This window comes from Alexandromys fortis, unplaced genomic scaffold (genome assembly GCF_014885135.2).
Source record: "Alexandromys fortis isolate MF-2015 unplaced genomic scaffold, M_Fortis_MF-2015_v1.1 scaffold_138, whole genome shotgun sequence".
Taxonomy (NCBI): Eukaryota; Metazoa; Chordata; class Mammalia; order Rodentia; family Cricetidae; genus Alexandromys; species Alexandromys fortis.
The window spans coordinates 1,005,653-1,026,398 of NW_026068034.1; the positions used below are offsets into that span (position 1 = coordinate 1,005,653).

A 20,746-nucleotide genomic window follows, 5' to 3' on the forward strand; every position below is an offset into this window, starting at 1 on the left:
AGGAAGTGTTACAATGTTTTATTGTTTAAAATAAAACAGGGGGGGGGCGGAGAGATGCCTTAGTGGTTAAGAGCATTGCCTGCTCTTTCAAAGGTCCTGAGTTCAATTCCCGGCAACCACATGGTGGCTCACAACCATCTGTAAAGAAGTCTGGTGCCCTCTTCTGGCCTGCAGACATGCACACAGAATATTGTATACATAATAAATAATTAAATACTTTAAAAAATAAAATAAATAAAACTGGGGGCTGGTGAGATGGCACAGCAGATAAAGGTTCTTGTCATCAAGCCTGATAACCTGAGTTTGACTCCACTTATGGAAGGAGAGAACTGACTCCTCTAAGTCATTCTCTGACCTCTCTTCTAGGGCCGTAGTACATGCATACACGCACGCAAGCACGTACACACACACACACACACACACACACACAAATAGTAAAACCCCCTGGGGCTGGAGAGATGGCTCAAGGGTTAGGAGCACTGACTGTTCTTCCAAAGGACTTGGGTTCAATTCCCTGCAACCACATGGTGACTCTCAGCCATCTGTAATAGATCTGATGCCCTCTTCTGGCCTGCAGGTGTACATGCAGGGCACTCATACATGAAATATAAATAAATAAATAATTAAAACTCTTTTCCCCTAATCAATCAAAGTCTGCACTTCTTACCTAAGCTGTAGTTACATATGGATTCATTCTGTATACACTTACTGAGTTCAGTGCCAAGCACTATATGGGTGTGTGCTAGGCATATGAGGTTACACAGATGAACAAGATTCAGTCTTTTCCTCCAAGTAGCTGGTGATCTCCTGAGGCAAACTTGGGTAGAAGATGATAGGATCAAAACAGTATGGGAGATGTGGTTAAGAGCACACACTGCTCTTGCAGAGGACCTGAGTTCAGTCCCCAGTGCCCACTTCAGGGGGCTCATAGCCACATCGAACGATGACTCCAGGGCTCTGATGGGATCTTCTGACCTGAGAGCGAATGTAAACCCCACATCTACAGAATTAAAGTAGGTGGGTATGGGGGCACTCACAGGTCTAGGTAGAGGGAGAGGACCTCTTTGAGTTCAAAATCAGCCTGATGTACATAGCAAGGTCCAGGCTAGCCAGGGCTATAGAGTGAGATCCTGTCTCAAAATAAAACAAAAGCCAAGCAAACAACAATGGAGGCAGAGGAGGAAGAAATGACTCGGTAGTTAGGAGCATTTGTTGCTCTTCCAGACGACCCGAGCTTGAGTCCTAGCACCCACATGGAGGCTCACAACCATCTGTAACTTCAGGTCCAAGGGACTGAAGCTCGCTTTTGGCTTCCACAGACACATGTAGTGCATACATACAGACATATTGCAGGCAAAACACGCGTATACTCAATGATAATAATAGTAATACAAAACAAACATAAAGCCATTTGTACCTACTTTGCAGTTTATGCTGCCAAAAATACATCATCGGAGATAGTAAGGGTGAGTGGGTAAAGGCACCTGCTCCAGTCCTGGTAACTCTAGTTACCAGGAAAGAGAAAGTGGCCTTCCACAAGTTGTCCATATGAACATCCAACTGCATGCACCCACACACAAGTGAGTACAATTTAAAAAAATACATTACTGGCTAGACATAGTGCCAGTGCTTGTAACTGTAGCAGTTTCAAGGCAGAGGCAGGAGAATCATGAGTTTAAAGTCACTGACAGCTACATAGCAAGTTTGAGGCCAGCTGAAGCTACATTAAAACATGCCTCAACATTTTATTTAAATTAAGTATTTTTTTTTTTTAAAAACTGGCTTAAACCGGGCATTGGTGATGAACGCCTTTAATTCCAGCACTTGGAAGGCAGAGCTAGGTGAATCTCTAAGTTCAAAGCCAAGCTGGTCTACAGAGCAAGTTCCAGGACAGCCAGGGATACACAGAGAAACCCTGTCTTGAAAAAACAAAACAAGAAGAAAAAGTTAGCTTACTTATTAGTATTTTATGTGTATGAGTTGTTTTGCCTGAATATGTGTCAGTGCACCGTGTGTGTGCAGTGTCCCTGGAAGCCAGAAGAAAGCACAAGATCCTGGGGACTGTAGCTACAGATAGCTGCGCTCTGCCAGCAGCAAGCACTCTTAACCAGTCCCAAGCTTACACATTTTAAAAAATAATACTAGAAAAACTAGCCCAGGGTGGCAGTATAGACAAAGAAAATAAGGGGATGGAGGGGAAGATGGAGCCTCCAGGAGACAGAGGAGAGAGAAGAGCCAAGGAATTCTCAAGAACAAACAGCAAAAACAGGAACTCAGGCAGGAACTTGGGAAGGTGCAGTTGTAATCTGGAAGGAGGGGGGGGGGTGCAAGCTCACATAGGACTGGAGCTGGCGAGGGCCCACTGGGGGCTGCTAAGGTGGCTGCTCTAATGAGCTGCTGTGGCCTGAGGTGTGACTATGCAGGACACTGAGTGGACACGAGCTCTCTGTGCTGGGAAGGAGAAGTGTGGGAGAATCCAGGAGCATCTTTTAAGATCGGAGAGAATCAACTTCTTAAACATAACCTACTTCCACAAGTCAGATACAAATAAGGCCTTGGGCCTGAAACCAAGCTAAAGAACCCTTACTTCCTCCTCCCCTCCCCTCCTTTTTTGTTTTTTTTAAACTCAAAGTAAATTTAGAAGAAATCAATAGAGAATGAATTGGGTTCCATTTCAGTGTTGGCAGCCAAAAGCTTAAAGTGGCTAACACTAAACTCACAAAACCAACGTACACACCCCCAAACCCGCCCTTCTTACAATTCTCAACCTACAGCTGCCGCACGTACTCAGCACCCTGGACAGCAACTCGCCTCTAGGCTCTGTTCATGCTCCACCCTGGACCACAGCACCTACTGAATGGTTACTTCCTTTTCCTATGGGCTCCGCTGCAGACCTCTGACCTCATCTGTGTGGGCTCTAACTCACTCATCTGACAATCCTCATGACTTCTGAAGCTTTTGGCAACCATCAACTCAACCATTTCTGTCACTTACAATGTAAAATAGGGGCTGTGGAGCAAGAAGTGCTTGCTGCAGAAGCGCAAAGACCTGAATTCAGATCTTCGTACAAAAACTCAGTGTGGCAGTGTACAACTACAATATCAGCCCTGGGAAGTCAAAGACAAAAGGATCACTGTCAGTCAATGGCCTTCCAGCCTGGCCAAGCTAGTGAGCTCTAGGTTCAGTAAGAGACCTTTTTTGCAAAAATAAAAAACAAAAAAGAGAAAAAAGAAAACATCTAACACATGTACACACAAATAAATATACACAAACACACATGCACACACAAAGAAACATCCAAATCGGTAAAATAATCCTTGAAGAATGAATGACCTCGTCCTCCTCCTCCTTTGAGATAGGTCCTTATGTAGCCCAGACTCGTCTCAAACTTGCTGTGTAGCTGAGGATGATCTTGAACTTCTGATCTTCCTGCTCCCACCTCCTTCATGCTGGGATAGTACTAGCAATCATACTCAGGGCTTGATGCATGCTAGGCAAGCATTCAACAGATAGATCCCCAGCCCAGCTGCTCAGAGGCGAAGTACACCTGTCTTTACGGGTGGCGCCATCTGACCAGCTCTCAGCTTTGCCAGCTTTTGTCTCTGCTCCTGTTCCACAAAAACCCTCAGTGAGCCCCATGAGGGCTCTGCTCCACTGGAAAGCACCGGGGACTGTCACATCCTCAAGTCTAGGCTCATGGGGAGTTTTGTAGACCCAGCTCAAATGCCACCTTTTCCATAAAGCCTTTCCCTGACACCCTCCTCCACCTCAATCCCATCACAGCACAAGTCTCCTCACTACAGACTCTCAGGAGAAGACAGTAGCTCCCACACCTGGGGATCAATGACCCACACGTACATTGATCCCTCATTACTTATACACCGCAGCAGAAACACTACAAATGGCCATCTCCACAGAGTGTACACTAGTTCACTATTAGAGGAATCACCAAATCAGATAAATTTCATGTAGCCAGAGTGATTTTCTAAAGTGAATTTTTAGAGGAGATTTTTGTTCGAGGTGTGCTTTGCATGCATGTATGTGCATTTCTGCTTAGAAGAGGACACTGAATCTCTTGGGACTGGAGTTTCAAACAGTTGTGAGTCATCATATGGGTGCTGGGAACAGAACCAAGGTCCTCTGCAAGAGTAACAAGAGCTCTCGCCAGTGCCCAACCAGAGCAATTAGCAACACTTACCATCATGTAACTAGGCAAACTGGTTAAATAAACTCAAGAATGAACTTGTAAAGCATGATGGCTCCCTAGCCCCTTACTAGGAGGTCAGAACTCACTGTGTCTTCTCATCCCCATGGTTTGCTCTAGTTGAGCTCTGAGCATCACCGGCTTTATGTCATGTGCCCAGTGCAAAATGTCAGAGTCAAGCCCAAGGCCCACAGGTCCCTGTAGTTTTAATAAAATAGTGAACCTATGTCTATCCACTAATTATTTCTGGTACATCATCACGCTCACAACAATGCTACCAGGGAGGTGGAATGCTTCAATGCTGGAATGAGGAAGCTAAGGCACAGACTGGTCAAATCGCTTGCCCGTGGCCATAAAGGCATCCAACAAACTGGTGCTGCATGAGGACCTCTGATGAATCACGGCCTCTAGTGTCACCCTTATGTGGTTCTCTCCCACACTGACTCACAGCCATGGCCAGATGGACATCAGCAAGCTCTGTGCAAGCAGAAGTCAGATAAGAGTCCACCTTGAGGGACTGTGTATGTGATTCCAGGTGACATCCTCAGATCCCATAACCACAGCCACAGATGATTCACTGACCATGGGAAATAGTGTCATGGCTAGTGTTGACATGCCTGGAACCCCAGCTAATTGGGAGACAGGCAGATTGCAACTTTAAGCCCAATGGCAGATCATCTATCTGCGTAGTATGTGCAAGGTCCCGAGTTCAATTCTCAGCACTGAAATAAACAAACAAATAAATAATTGCTATTCAAAGTTTCTAAATTCTGGGGTGTTTGTTACACAGCAGTGAGTAACTAAAACACTTGACAAATAAGGACTTGAACACAGCACTTCCTGACTGACTCATATTCTGTGCTATATTCCTTCTGGCTGAGAGTGGAATGTTCGCGGGAAGATGGGCCCACAGTGGCACTTGGTGAGTATTTGTTGACTATCTGTTGAATACACACAGATTTATCTGAGAGGAAGGAAGATTTAGGGATACAGAAGCAAGAGCACTACTACATCTGACGATCCCCACTACCCTTTACCAATCCTACCTCCCTAACAGCTAGGCACAGAGAAGTGCAGGACAAATGTGTCCCTGCCACAGCTCTCTGTCTCCTATCCCACCAGTTATATCCAAAGCAGGCAAAATCGAAAAGCTAGCATAGTTTGGTGTGGTTTCCCCATCTGGCCCCCAACTTCCTGCCTGACCTACCCATGGAATATTCTCTCCCTCCCACTTGGCCCAAGAGCACTTCCCTCCTCTTTTCCAGGTAAAGCCCACACACAAGAAAAGAGTCAGAGAAGCTGAAGTCAAACGAGGGAGGATGGTCTGGGTGCTGCTAGATGGGCTTAGAAGCCTAAAGAGCTCTAAACTAGGTGTTTCCAGAAGGCCTCTGCCAGCAGGTGGAGGCTCTGAGGATGAAGAGGCAGCTGGAGGTGTCCACATTATAGTCCTCATTATACCCCAGCAGGTGGAGAATAAAGGAATGCCCTGCCTGTCTAACTCCCTCCAACCCTCCAAGAAGCCTGAGCCTGGGCTCTGCAGCTATAACCCCAAACTGGGTGCCTGCGGAACAGTTCCCCAGCCTGGTAAGGACCCACAGCAGTCAACACAGTCGGTCTTCTGCTTCCCGGTCACCCCCCACACTGCCTTTCTGTTCTGAGCACCCCCTCTCATGGTCCTGCAAACAGTCACACGCCTCCCAAGGTCACACACACAGGCTCCAGCACCTGGATCCCACACCCGGAAAACCATATGAGCCCCTCACCGCAGCCTCAACCACAGGGAGGGGACAGGCCTCACAGTTCTCCAGGCTGGCTGTAGGCAGTGCACACAGGCACAGGATCACACAACATGCAAGGCGATGGAGTGGAGCCCACACCTCCAGAGATACTGTGGGCACAGTCACCCGCACAGACACTGGGGTGTGGGGAGGCTGAAACATGCGTGCACACATATGAACACCTCCAGAAGATCACACGTGCACACCGGCACGCACCGACAACCGTACAGGTGCTCAGCCAGGCCTCGGGACCAAGACCCTCCCCCATTCCATCACCAGCAGGTGGAAAGAATTGGGGTTTCAGGGCACTCCCCCTTCTCCCTCTCCAAAGTCCAGAGTCCCAGTGGGTTTTTTTCTGGAGCCCGCCCCCGCCCCCCAACAAGGCTAGGGCAGCGACAGGCGGGAGGGGGAGGGGAAGCCTGGTCTCAAACCCGTTCTGATTTTAATTCTTTAAATTAACCCCTTGGGTACCCAGAGCCTGGCCTGCCCAGAATCCCTCCCTGTTCTGGCGGCCTCGCGGCCTCAGGAGGGCAGCAGGAAAGGAGGCAGGGGAGGAGGGTGCAGCGGCTGTGGTTTTCCCTGCCTAGCCTCTCCAAGATCAGTCCCGCAGCGCGCCCCAGACTTGCCCTTACCTCCTCTAGCCCTCGGCAAGGCAAGGCACCGCGGCCCTGGGCTGGGGGCGCAGAGGCACAGACCCCGCGTGCAGGGTCCAGACGCAGGGCCGCCACCGGGCCTCGGATCTCGGTCCCCACTGCAGCCTACGGTGGCCGCCGCCGCCTCCCAGTTGGGGCGGGGGCGGCCGAGTCCCCCAGACCCGCGCAGCAGGGAGGGGTTCGCGTTGCAATCACGGGCGGGGTACGCAGGGAGGAGGGGAAGAGAGGAGGGGGCGCTCGGCCCGGGCGCAGCCAGGAGACAGGGAGGGAGGCGGCGGGGAGGTGGGGCGGAGCCGGCCCCTCCTCCGGGGCGGGCTCTCCAGCAAGCGGGGAGCGGCAGATGCAGCCAGGAGCGGCTGCGCCTGGACCCCACGTTTTCCGCAGAAGCTGGTGGCTTGGGTGGGGGGATGGGTGCCACCGGGCTGTGGGGAGTGCAGCCTTCCCCACCTCAGGGACCACCACCCAGGCATCCTGTGCCTCGGATCTTCCAGCTGTGGCCTCTGCTGTCCACCTTTAATCAAGGCCTATCCACCCTAGCCCACCCTAGAGGGCTTGGCCTGCCCTCAGTGGGAGCACATCTTGGATGGGTGGTTCTGAGGTCTAAAAAAAGGTTGGCACGCGCCACGACATACACCACAGTTCTTTAGCGGCCTCTTGGGCTGTGAGCCCAAGTACGGGCATGTGCCAAGTACGGGCGATGCACTCTGTGACTTCAGGTCAGCGGTGTGGTCTTTGGGTAGATCTGGCTACAGCTGAGCCATACTGTGTTGTGTTCCCAGACCTTGGCTTCAGGCCTACCTAGCTGCTGAGGTATGTCTGCATACTCCATGCCATAAATTGTCCTGTGCTAGAGGAAGTCCTCAGGGCTGACGTTGAGCTGCGAATGGAAAAAACAAATATAACAACAACAACAAAAAAGCTTGGGGTTCCAGAACAAGCCAGGGATGAACTGAGTTTAGGATGAGGAAAAGGGAGATGATACTCCTACCACACATGGTGCTTCAGACAGGCTGCACCAGGCCCTGCAGCAGAGCAAAAAGCCAGCATAGCTCCAGGACTTTCTAGAACATTGGAGGGAGGCTTCAGTGACTCCCATTGACCCCCATCCCATTCCTCTGAGGGCAGAGGCCCCAGACACGGAGTATGGGCGAGGGGTCTGTAGACCTGTCAGGTGGTTTGGGGGAAGGATAAATCCAACAAGAATTGTACAGCGGCCAAACAGATGAAACACCCTCTTTTTTCCTTCCTGAAGCTCTGATGTCATTCTACCTTCAAGAAGTCTTCTTAGATTGATAAGGGAAATCAAATAAATTCCTGTCAACCAAGAAGCAGGCATCACAATCATGCTAATCATTTTACTACACATCATTCACTTTCCAATAGAGTAACCTAGCAGAAAGTATTCATTTTATTTTTTAATTTTTTAATTTATGCACATTGGTGTTTTGCCTGCAGACTCGTCTGTATGAGGGTGTCAGGTATCCTGGAACTAGAGTCACAGACAGTTGTGAGCAGTCATGTGGGTGCTGGGAATTGAACCCCAGTCCTCTGCAAGAGCAGCCAGTGCTCCTAACCACGGAGCCATCTCTCCAGCCCCAGAAACTTTTACCCCCACTGTGATGGTCACACTGTCATCCTGACTGTGTTTTTAACCACCGGTGGGTCTGTGTGATAGGGAGTTTAGAGAGAGAAGACCCTCCCTTGGGAGCAGCACCGTCTCATGTCCTGAGGTCCCAAACTGAATAAAAAGGAGGACTTGAGTAAGGCACTGTTGTCTGCCTCCCCACTGGGGCTGCAATGTGCCCAGATACTCCGACAGCCATGCTTTCCTGGACATGCTGGACTGCGTCCCATCAATGGTGAGTCAAAGCCATCCTTTCCTGCCTTAAGTTGCTCGTCTCAGTATTTCTGCCACAGAAATGATGAAAGGCACCCACTTCTGCAGAGGGAGGAGCTAAAGTTAAGAGTTCAATGATTGGCAGGGCCAGAATTAGAATGCACAATACCCAATCCATCCTCTGATCAAGCCACAGCACCCTCATACTGTCTCTTTGCTACAGTGCAGCTCCCGAACCTGCTCCCCTCCAAATGCAGACTTGACTCTTTCACCCATCTTTGTGGCTAACCAAAAGTATCCCCATACCATCCTGGTACGACCTTTGTTGTGATAGTGCCCTTACTCTGTGCTTTTTATATATAAAACACAATCGACAGCATGCTGTGTGCTCTTATGTGTTTTGCGTATGTATACACGTGGATTTGTATGCATATGGAGGGATACACCTGTGGCTATGCAGGTATATACAGATGCATGTGTGTATTTGTGAGTGTATGGCTATATATGCATGTGAATGTACATGTGTGTATGTGAAAGTGGATGTGCTGTGCTTATGCGCATAATTACACACATGTATTCCCACACGTGCAAACATATATGCATGTGCGCATGTGTGACCATGCTATTTTCCACAGACAACAGTTCCTGCTTGGTTGTTATGGGAACCACTGTTCTAAAAATGTGAATCCCACTCCATGTGGGCCAGAGAAAGCAAAGAGAGAGGGCTCAGTGACAAACACATCTAGGGCTCCCAAGGCTAAGGCAGGGAATCACGAATTCAGAAGCAGGTAACTGTCAGGGGTACAGCCCTACACTCAGGACGCCACCATTGTGTCGGGGCCTTTCCCTGCCTCCCACCTTTCCTAGCGTCATGGTCTCTGGCTATCTTTCTCACCCCTTCTTCTTCTGTGAACTGGTCAGAACAGTGGATAAATCTTTAAGTGAACTAGGTCGACTTGGTGAGACAGGGGTTGCATGGGTGGATCAAACAAGGTTTCCACCCTAGAGGGAGCTCAGAGGTGGAACTATTTGGGTATTAGATTGCAAAAGGAGAGGATAAAGACATAAGGGAGGAAGATGAATTCAGATATGGAAGGTTTTACCCTCACAGTGTGTGTGGTTGTTTTTTCAAAGACTTTTTTAGTTACATGTATGTTTGTGTGAGCACATGTGTGTAGGTGTCCTCAGTGGCCGGAGGAGAGCATGAGCTCTCCTGGAGCTGGAGTTACAGGTGACTATGAGCTGCCACGCGGGTTCTATTCCAATAGTAACAAGTGCTGTTACTGTTAACAAGGGCTCAGTTAACCACTGAGCCGTCACTCTAGTCTTCGTGTATGTGGTGTGGTTTCTGAGATCCACAGCTCTGGCTGTCCTGGACTCACCATGGTAGAACAGGCTGGCCTCAGACTCACAGAGATCCACTTTGCCTCTGCCTTCTGAATGCTAAGATTAAAAGCATGTCACCATGCCCCAAGTGTATGTGATTTTTAAAATAAATCATATGTGTGTCATGGCTTTTATGTGGAGGTCAGAGGGCAACTTTCTGGAGTAACTTCTTTTTTTTTCTTTCTAAGATTTTTATTTATTATGTATACAACATTCTGCCTCCATGTATGCCTGTCAGAAGAGAGCACCAGATCTCATTACAGATGGCTGTGAGCCACTATGTGGTTATGGAACTGAACTCAAGACCTCTGGAAGAGCAGCTAGTGCTCTTAACCTCTGAGCCATCTCTCCAGCTCTGGAGTAGTTTTTCTCCCCCCCCCCCAATTTTGTCAAGGCGGGGTCTCTCTTGCTCTACGTCTCTGTCCTGCATACTCCGTGCTAGCTGCCCGTGAACTTCCAGGCAATTTTCCTATGATTTTCTTGTCTCCAACTCCTATCTTATGGGAGAAGTGCTAGGATTACAGATTTTGTGTCTGGCTTTTAAGTGGGTTTGGGGCTATAAACTCAGGTCATCAGGCTTGTGTGGCTAGCGGCACTCCCTGCCTCCAGCCATCTATGTATTTTGGTACAAGGTTAGATGCCTTTGTCAGTTTGACACTATTCATGAGTGATCTTTTAAGGAGTTTCTATTCTACCATCAGTGCTATGGAATGGGAATGGAAGGAGATAGCACCAAGAGGGAATTCACAGGAACGGTTAGGTAGTTCAAACTCGTTCTACTGATCTTATTTCAAGCAGGGAACAAGTTGGTTGGGATGAAAGGAAGGGATAGAACAAATGTTCTAGGTCGCTTCGTCCAGTTCTTCCAGATCATGTCTCATCAAAATTCTTATTTCTGGGCCTGAAGATGTAGCTTAGTGGGAGAGTGTTTGCATAGCACGCAAGAGGCCTTCGGATAGCTCCACAGACAGGTAGATGCAAGCCTTTATAAAGGGAATGAAACCGAGAGAGGAAAATGTCAACACAAAAGCATGAACCCCTAGAAGGCCTAGGAAGGGAGCCTACTGCCTGTAGATACCTTGAAGAAGGAGAAGCTGCCTCTGAGAAATTATAACTACTTATATCTGCTTGCAACAGGAACTCCAAGTAAAAATATGTCAAAAGACTCAGGTGGGTGCAGTGTGGGATGTCTGCAATGCCAGCATGGGGGACACAGAGACCACACAGTGAGCTGGAGGAGACCTGGGCTACATGAGACCCTGTCTGAAAAGAACAACAAACCAAAGACTGGTCACCACTGGGGCTGACACCCCAAGAGTTCCTGGTTAGGGAAACACGCCTTCAACCTCTGCCACACAGTGCTGTTGTCCAGGCCAGTCCCCAGTGCCGCTCTTTTGACATCCTCAGGCTGCTGCATACACTTGGTGTGCAGACATACATGCAGGTGCACACATATGCACATAAAACAAAGTAAGTAAGTTTTTTTTTAAAAAAAAAAAAAGAATGTTACCAGGTGGTGGTGGCACACGCCTTTAATCCCAGCTCTTGGGGAGGCAGAGGCAGGCAGATCTTTGTGAGTTCGAAGCCAGCCTGGTCTACAGAGTGAGATCCAGGACAGGCTCCAAAATTACAGAGAAACCCTGTCTCGAAAAATCAAAACATAAACAAACAAATAAAATAAAAGGAATGCCAATAAGATCCACTGGGTATAAGCAACAGTCTGGACATGGATACGGGGAGAGCAATGGTGACTGACAGGGAACTGTAACTACTTAGGAGAGTCTAGAGAGCCCAACAGAGGTTTGTCATTATTAACAAGCATTGAGACTATGGAAAGATGAGTTGATTTTTACGTAGATTATATTTGGGATGATGGTGGAACACTCAATTGGAGAAGGTCACTAATCACCATTCACCTGGCCGACTTAGAAGGAATTTTGTAGGGTCAGTGAAACCTGGAAGTGAATATGCTCCCCAAACACAAGAAGTGTGAGAGAAGAGCTAAGAACTAGGTCTAGACAGACGGCCAGCAGTAGATTTGGCCAGCATGCCTGGGGGCCTAAGTCCAATTCCAAGTTGGGGTAAAAGGAAAAGAACTGAGTCTGAGAAAATGTCCTTGTTTTGAGGAGTACATGAGAGGATTTGATTATCTGTTTCTCTCCCCCCCAATAAGCACATTTATTAAAAGACATCTTTCTGCCAAGTATGGTGGCATGTACCTGGATCCCAGCCCTAGAGTCTGATACAGGAGGATCACCATAAATTCAAGGCCAGACTCAGTCAGTGTCTGTCTCAATAAACAAACAAAACCCAAAAAACTAATGACAAGAAAATCCAAACCAGAAACTGGAGAGCGGGCTCAGTGGTTAAACGTGTACTATTTTTGCAGAGGACCAGAGTTTGGCTCCAGGCAACCACATCAGGCAACTTAAAACCACCCTGAGCTCCAGTTCCAGGGGAGCTGGCTCCCTGTTCTGGCCTTTCTGGGAACTACGTTCATGTGGCACACAGGAATATTTGCAGGCAAAACAAACCACACAAACAATAAAAACAATTAAAGATGTGGGGGTATGGTGGCACATGCCTTTAATCCCAGGACTCTGGAGACAGAAGCAGGAGGATCTCTGTAAGTTCAAAGCCAGTCTGGTCTACACATGTCGAGCTCCAGGACAACCAGGGCCAGAGAGCTCTTGTCTCAAACAAGCAAACAAGGGGCTGGAAAGATGGTTCAGTGGTTAAGAGCACTGGCTGCTCTTGCAGAGGACACAGGTTCAATTCCCAGTACCCACATGACAGGTTACAACTGTCTTTACAGTTCTTTCCAGTTCCAGGGTATCTGACACTCTCACACCAACATGCATGCAGGAAAAGCACCAATGCACAAAAATAAAAATAAATTATAAAAACTAAACTAAGTAAATAATGATAAAATAAAATTTAAAGTAGTAAAAAAAATCCAAAACAATAAAGATAAGCCAAATGAAAATGAATTGACAGCCCTTGATATGTTTGGGGCTCTAGGTTTGGGTTTTCTAATTGATTTTAATTTTCTCCATCTCTGGTCTAACATCCTCTTCCTTCAAAGTCCTAGTGGAATCTCTACTAAAGGGGTGCTTAAGAGGACTTCCTGGCTCGAAGTCCAAGGACCAGCACCAGGATTACTACAAAGTCACTGCTCTGGAGTTCCCCCACCCCTTTACATTTTAAATTTTATGTGCACTGGTGTTTGGCTACATGTATGTCTGTGTGAGGGTGTTAGATTCCCTAGAACTAGAGTTACAGACAGTTGTGAGCTGCCATGTGGGTCCTGGAAATTGAACTCGGGTCCTCTGAAAGAGCAGTTAGTACTCTGCTGACCCATCTCTTCAGCCTGAGTTCCCTTTTCTTTTTTTTAAAAAAATATTTATTTGCCGGGCAGTGGTGGCGCACGCCTTTAATCCCAGGCAGATGCAGGCGGATCTCTGGGAGTTTGAGGTCAGCCTGGTCTACAAGAGCTAGTTCCAGGACAGGCACCAAAGCTACAGAGAAACCCTGTCTCGAAAAACAAAAAACAAAAAAAAAATTTATTTATTATGTATACAATATTCTTTCTGTGTGTATGCCTGCAGGCCAGAAGAGGGCACCAGACCCCATCACAGATGGTTGTGAGCCACCATGTGGTTGCTGGGAATTGAACTCAGGACCTTTGGAAGAGCAGGCAATGCTCTTAACCTCTGAGCCATCTCTCCAGCTCCCTGAGTTCCCTTTTCTTATCATGCTAAGTTTAACATTAAGGACAACCTGGGAAGGGACAGAGATGACCACAGTGATGGACCCAGCAGAAGCAAGCAAATGTTCTTGTTCAGAGACCAACACCACCATCTTGCTGATGGCCTGTCTTGTATGTCCTTTCTTGTTCAGGTGGTGTGGTTTGGTGCTGCTTAAAATACGGGCCTTTATGCTCTCCCTTACCCTACTTTGCATCTAAATAAAAATCTGGGGTTCATGCCTGTGGATGAAGGTGTAGTCAATTAACTAGAAAGATAATGAGGTTCACCTTTTATCTCAGGTCTCCTGAATCCACCATTCATCTCACTGTGTCTGGCAATCCATCACTGGAGTGCCAAAGGGTAAAGATTGCCCTCTGCAGTCCATTATCCTAAAATGCCAGTTCTCTTGGAAGAAGCAGTATCAAATTATTTGTTACAATTAGTTTATTAGACAGAAGCTATCAGTCTTGAGAGGACACTTAATACCTGGGGAGGGAAAAGGTTAGACATCTCCAACTAGATCATTTTGTCTCTGTCAGCTGTCAGGATTGCACTGGGTAACAAACATTTCCTGAGGAGATGAAACACATTCATCTACTCACCAGATAGAGAACCTGTGGCAGTGAAAAATACGGATACCACCAAAGTCACCTGGTGACCTGAGTTCTACTGGCACAGTTTTACTTACAGGGACAGAAATGACTCAAAGACAGCCGCAGCACCACAGCCCACCCTAGCATGGGTGGCTCACTCTTACAAGCTGGGAAATGCGGGGCACACCACACAGCCCGCAGGCAGCGGGTGGGTGAGTGTCCCCTGCCCCCAGCTGTTCTAAACCTCTTCCAGCCGCTCCCCTGGGTTCTGAAATTTCCAGGCACCTTGTCTAGCCTCAGAGTCCTCTTTGTAGTCTCCTCTCAGCCTTCTTGGCAGCTCAGCTCCTCTGAGTTTTCTTTGCAGCTGGGCTCTGCTTAGCCTTTGAGGGAGGGGCTTAGTGAGTCCAGTCAGTTTTAGGGAGTTCTTAAAGCTCTGTTGTTGTCGTGTACCTCGCTGCTTAAGGAACTCCCCTTAATCTCAGAGGAGACTGTCACAGGTGTGTGACAACAGAAGGCAAGCATATCTGAGAGAAGAAGCCAGAGTCCCAAATCCCTCATCTGGCTATGGGCCTTCCTGGTGCAAGAGCAGCTGAGGGTTGAGGGAGCACTCGGTTGGTCAGGTGCTTGCCTTGCAAGCATGAGGATTTACAGTTCAGCCCCAGAATCCATGTTAAAAAAAGAAAATCTTGGGCAGGTTATAATGCCTGTTCTGGGGAGTCAGAAATAGGAGGATCCCTAGGCTTCACTGGCAGTTCCATCAGCCTAGACCAGTGACAGAGACCTCATCTCCAAATCCACTTCCCACTCTGGGGAGTTATTTTTTTTCTTATTTTTCCTCAGTAAAGCTATGTTTCTTCAGCAAAACAAAAGCTAAGCAAGATAGATGGCTGTGGACCAGGGTGGTGGTGCACACTTTTAATCCCAGCATTTAGGAGGCCGAGGCTGTTAGACCCTGGAGTTCAAGGCCAGCCTGGTCTACAATGTGAGTTCCAGGACAGCTAGAATTACACAAAGAAATCCTGTCTTGAAAAACAAAACCAAACAAAAACCTAGATGGCTGGGGATATGGATCAGGAAGTAAGCTCTTTTGCTGTGCTAGCAAGAGGGTCTGATTTTTGTTGTTGTTGTTGTTTTTCTTTTTGGTTTTTGGGAAAGGGTTTCTCTGTGTAGACCTGGCTGTCCTGGAACCCACTCTGTAGACCAGGCTGGCCTCAAACTCAGAGATCCACCTGCCTCTGCCTCCCAAGTGCTGGAATTAAAGGCATGTGCCACCACTGCCTGGCTGAGGGTCTGTGATTTGGTAACCAGTATACTGTAAAAACCAAGCATGACTACTTGTAGGTGCTGTGACCCAGGGTGGGTGGAAACAGGTGCATCGAGGAAATGTACTAGGAAATTTACTCTCTGGTAAGCCTTGACGAAACTGTAGGCAAGTTAGGTTAGTGCGAGACCATCTCAAAAACAAAACAAAACCAAGGTTAGGTGCGAGACCATCTCAAAAGCAAAACCAAACACAAAATCAAAAATGCAAACCAAAAAACTCAAAAAACAAAACAACAAAAAAAAACCAGAAGGAAGCTGAGGAGATGGTCTGGTTAAGAAATGTGTTACTCTTAGAGAGGACAGGGGTTTTAGTTCCTACAACCCATGGAGTGGCTCATGCTAACTCCAGTTCCCGGGGATCTGATACTGTTTTCTGACATCAGAGTCACAATGTGGTGCACATCAGGCAACGCATTTATGCACCTAAAGTAAGTAAAGCTAAAAAACATGGTGTAGTGTGATAGAGGGCGCTTGACATTCTCCCCTGGCCTTCGCATAGGTGTGCACGTGCAAACACACGTGCACAGACATATACACGCATACAGAGAGACAACCAAAAAGCACTAAGTAGGTGGCTCCTGAGGAATGATAAAGTTGACCTCTAAACACCACACACACACACACAGAGCAGCTTAGCTTGAAGCGGAAAGGAACAAAGTCATCAGATATAGGCCCTCTCCTTGCCTTAGCATAGAGAGGTACAGTGTGGCACACAGTAGGCTTTTCACACTGCCCAACATTGAGAAGGCTTTGAGGAGGACGAACAGAGAATAAAGGGGTGACTCATCTTCCCTATTACAGGATCAAGCTTTTCTCACCACCCTCCTGCCTGCACCCAAAAACCATGAAGGGTTCATCTGGAAGTAGAGTTCTGAAAAGGCCCGTGATTGTGGCAGGAGTCTGGCTGTTCAGTAAATGGACTACTGTCACCTGGACAGGGTCCTTCGGTTGCAGAGCCACTAAAGGAACCAGGAGCCTCAGGCCCCGCCCTCAACAGACTCAGGCGCGGCCTAGGTGAACCCGGACCACAGCGTATGACTCTTGAGCAGATGTATCTGTGATAGCAAACACTTAGCATTCATAAACCCCACTCTAATTCGGCAGCCTCTGCTGCCCAGCGCGCCCTCTAGTGCCGAAGCTTTCTCGTTACCTGTTTGAAAGCCTTTTCCAAATGGTTCTCTCTCCGGGGCTGGGAAACCAGCCACCGAGGCTGGAGTTAGAAATACCTGACCCTTGTTGTTTCTACTAGAATACCTGCAGCAACCAACTTATATTGACTGATTTCTGTTTTGAAATTGTACTAGAAACTGAGACTCAGAGAAAATCATACCAATCATGTTTACTACTTACGCCTTTTACGTTTGGTTCCAGAAACATAACCCCTAAATCAGTTGTGAATAAAAGCATCAATTCATCCTCTATATATTTATGAACTGCTTCACGTATGTCAGTATCCTGTCGGAGTAATGTGCCAGGGGCCTGCATCTCACCAATGGGTGTATTTCCTGTCTCCTGGCATGTGCTGTCCTGGAAGGGAAATTAGGAAGGGCTAGGAGTTTACAAGGCAGATTCAGTAAGCTTTTAGCACAATAATTTTAATTGCAAAAATAAACAGTTTTGTCAAGTGCTTGAGAGTAGCGTCTGCTTTACAAAAATGAACGACAACAAAAACGAAATAACTCCAAAGCAAAAACGTCACATCCAAAGGCTTGCTGGACATCGCTATACAAAGTTCTCGAGAGACCGGCTCGACATTTCCCCAGCTTTGTCTCTGGGGAAGGATAAAGAGGAGGGCGTGGGGCATATACCAGTTACAAAAAAAACCTCTTCAGTCCCAAAGGGAGTGTCTGCTCTGTGGGTGGCCGAAGAGGACCGTCACAAGCGCCGCTGGTTAGGAGGAAGGCGGCTCCAGGACAGCAGGCGCTGTCCACGGAGCCCGTGCTGAAAGGGCGTGTGCGGCGGGCACTTCAGGGGATTTGGAGCTGGACTGAGGGTGGCCCCGGACGTGCGTGGAAGAGGCAGGAAGGGTAGCGGGAGCGAGGGACTGGGCGGACCTTGCCGCGTGCGCCGGGCGGCGGCGTCCCCAACCTACAGGGCCAGCTCTAGCTCAGAGCGCGGCGAAGGAGAGGCCCAGCGAGTAGAAGCCCAGGCCCTTGAGCCTCTCCTCGGCGCGCGCCTTCTGCTTCAGATGCACCTTGCTGTGCCGTTTCTTCTCGTCGCTGCGCGCGAAGCGGCGACCACACACGTCGCAGGCGAAAGGCTTCTCACCGGTGTGGGTGCGCACGTGCGTGGTGAGATGGTCGCTGCGGCTGAAGTTGCGCAGGCAGATGCGGCACTGGAAGGGCTTGTGACCCGTGTGGATGCGCAGGTGGCGATTGAGCTCGTCGGAGCGGGCGAAGCTCCGCACGCAGCTCTCCACCGGGCAGGCGAAGGCCTTGACGTGCGGCCGCGGGCAGAAGCAGCGCGCGCTGCATTTGCCACCCCGGCGTCCCTTGCGCCGGCCCTTGGCAGCGGGAAAGGCGGCGGCGGCGGGCGACACCGATGGGGCCACTCCGCTGTTGCCCCCCGGGAGGTCGGCCACGAGGGGTTTGGGGAAGTCCGCCGTGGCGGCGTTGCGCAGGCCCAGCGGGGACAGCTGCGCCTGCGAGGTGGCCAGGAACTCACCGCCTTCGCCACGGCTCCCTCCCTCCCCGCCGGGAGGGGTCAGCATCTCCGGGAGGCCCTCGGTCCCCTCCCCTAAATCACCCGGGGCCAGCGAGAAGGCGTCGTAAGCCCCTGCCGGGAAGAGTCTGGTGGCCGGGCCCGGCAGCTCGGCGGGGCAGCTGATGGACAGCAGGTCCTCAACTTTGGTCCCTACCGCGGGGAAACGGGCCTCGGGAGTGGCCTGGAAGCTTCCCTGTGACCCACTATTCCCCGGGGCCCCCGCAGACAGCAGCTCCCAGGGGGCATACGGCCCTTTGAAGGCCGAGGCAGCAGCGTCCAGCGCCGGCGAAGCGGGAGGCGCCCGCAGTCCCGGCTTGACGTCGGGCGGGGAGAGCTGGGGTTCGAACAGGCACTGCGAGGGGGCTCCCGCCGAAGGCGCGGCCTCCCAAAACGCCTCCGGGAAGGCGGCTGAACTCAGGTCCGGGGAGTAAAGGTCCGGCAACAAGGCATCGGGGCCCGCGGGGAACGGGGCATCCAGCGGGGACCGAGACGCGGCCGCCTCGGGGCTGGGAAAGGGTGCCAGGCCCAAGATGCCCGACATGAGGTTGAAGAGGGCCTCCGGGTCGTGCGGGTGTTCGGGGACCGCCTGGATGAAGAAGCTGCCGCTGTAGCTGAGGCCCGGAGGGGGCGTGGGTGCGGGGCCTTCCAGGAAGCAGGAGTCGGCTAAGTCCCCCCCGGCGCTGCAGCCGCTCAGAGCCCAGCTCAAGAAGTCGCCTGCCGAGGGAGGGACCACGCATCAGCCCCCCTGCTCATCTCAAAGGGCGTGCCCCCCCGATCCTGCAGCCGCGACCAATTCCACCAGACCCTCCGGGGCGCAAGCAATCAGCCGAGCGCCTCGTGCACTTCCGAGCCGCAGCGGGGGATACCCCCACGGACGCCCCGGGACGCAAACATTCACGGGCTCCCGCACGGGAGCCTGCGGCCTTGTTGGGGGTGGGAACGGTACTGCGCGCTTTGGGACACCTCCCCACCCCCCGCGCCTCTTCCACCACCCCTCGCCGTGGTCGCCGTCTGCGCGCCCCTAGTCCCTCTCCTTACCTGCAGGATAGGTGGCGGCCGAGGGAGCGTCCCGGGCGGGCAGCCGGGGAAGCTCGGGGCTGGCGTGGACGCAGCCTTCGGTGGCCTTGGCGAGGTGCGCGTCGGGGCCGGAGAAGTCGCTCAGGTGGAGCATGGCGCGGTGGCGGCGGGGCGCCCGGGGCCTCGCTGGGCTGGGGCGCGCGCGGCTGGCGGGGAAGCCCGGCGCCCTAGCTCCGAGCTCCGGACTCTTGCTTGGTTCAGGAACGCGAGTTGGGGGACCGCGACGCCCTGGCTCGCCCGTACCGGCCTCGGGCAGCGGCTCCTGGTCTCTCCAAAGCGCACCCAGGCTCCCCCAGCCCACAGTCCCCCCACTTATATAGGCGAGGCGGTGCTGGCTCCGGGCTTCCGACTCCCCGGGCCACTGCCATTTCGGGAGGCCCCGGCCCTGGCGCCGTGACGTAAATGACCAAACATGGACACAGGATGTATGCCGGGGACTCCCGAAAAGGAAAGCTCGGCTTGTGACGTCGCTGCCGCCGCCGCCGGGGCCGCGCCGCTGCGTGCGCGCGAGTCCCCTGAGCGTGGAGCCTCGTGCGCGCTGGGCACGGGTGCGCCCCGCAGGGGCTCGGCGCCGTGTGAAAGCCCGGAATGCGCGTTGCCTGCCCGTCTGTAGAATCACGGGTTCGGATACACCCTTTCCTACTTACAGCGTTTGCTTCCCGCCTAACGCCAATTTTTTCACCTGTGAGCTTGGCAAAGGAGAGAAACCGAGTCAGATAATATGATTCCCCGGACACACTCAGTAATCCTGAAATGGGTGAGAGCCCTTTAGCTGCAAGTGTGAGGATCTAAGTTTGAAACCCTAGCTCCCACAGAAAAAACCAGACAGGACTGCATTGGGGGTCTGAAACAGGCACACCCTGAAAGATTGCCTTTTTTGACGAGTGTGTGTGTGTGTGTGTGTGTTTGCTCCTGTTTAAACATCTAATGTTGTGCTTCGAAAATAGCTTATTTATATAAAAATTGCCATAATGCAAAATTTGATAATGGTAGTGGGTGATAACAGCACACAAGAGTATTCCTGTGTTATTTTTGAGACAAGGTTTCACTATACAGCTCTAGATAACCTAGAGCTCACTGTGTAGACCAGGGTGGCCTTGAACTTACAGAGGTCCACCTGCCTCTGCATTCTGAGTCCTAAATTACTGTGTATTGCCATGCTGGGCTAAGAGTACATACTTAACTAAAAATTAAAGGCTTCTCTTATCTCACTTTTATTTCTATCTCTTGAGGTAGCCATGTTGAAGTTTCTTGAGTAGTTTTTGGCAAAATGTTTTCACTTATGCAAACATTTAAACTGTTTTGCAATTTTTTTCACTTAAACTAACAGAGATTGTGTCGTGTCTCAAGACAAAGACCTGGTTTGGTGTTATCTAATGCCGAGTAAGTTAGTTCTCCATTGTACAGGAAGACCATGAATTAGCCACTGGTTAGTTCCTATTC

General features: G+C 50.3%; 2 protein-coding genes across 2 annotated transcripts in view; both read right to left on the minus strand.

Annotated features, from left to right (window-relative positions):
* The window catches only part of Fbxo41 (F-box protein 41), a 31,877-nt gene extending 25,067 nt beyond the window's left edge, over positions 1 to 6,810 (minus strand). Inside the window, exon 1 of the mRNA XM_050164965.1 lies at positions 6,615 to 6,810. The gene's annotated coding sequence lies outside the window, so the exon portion shown is untranslated. The remainder of the gene's footprint in view (positions 1 to 6,614) is intronic.
* Positions 6,811 to 17,630: 10,820 nt separating this feature from the next.
* Egr4 (early growth response 4) lies at positions 17,631 to 19,397 on the minus strand. Its single transcript, XM_050164848.1, has 2 exons — positions 19,265 to 19,397; positions 17,631 to 18,940 (listed from the first exon to the last, which is right to left on the minus strand). Exons 1-2 carry the CDS (start codon positions 19,395 to 19,397, stop codon positions 17,631 to 17,633), a joined length of 1,443 nt encoding a protein of 480 aa, XP_050020805.1.
* Positions 19,398 to 20,746: the final 1,349 nt, after the last annotated feature.

What these genes read in the sequence shown, in the direction of transcription:
- Egr4 (XM_050164848.1), bottom strand. Translation starts at nt 19,397, where the DNA reads ATGCTCCACCTGAGCGACTTCTCCGGCCCCGACGCGCACCTCGCCAAG. An exon ending in GGCCGCCACCTATCCTGCAG is followed by an intron (nt 18,941 to 19,264) that starts GTAAGGAGAGGG and finishes CTCCCTCGGCAG; the next exon opens with GCGACTTCTTGAGCTGGGCT.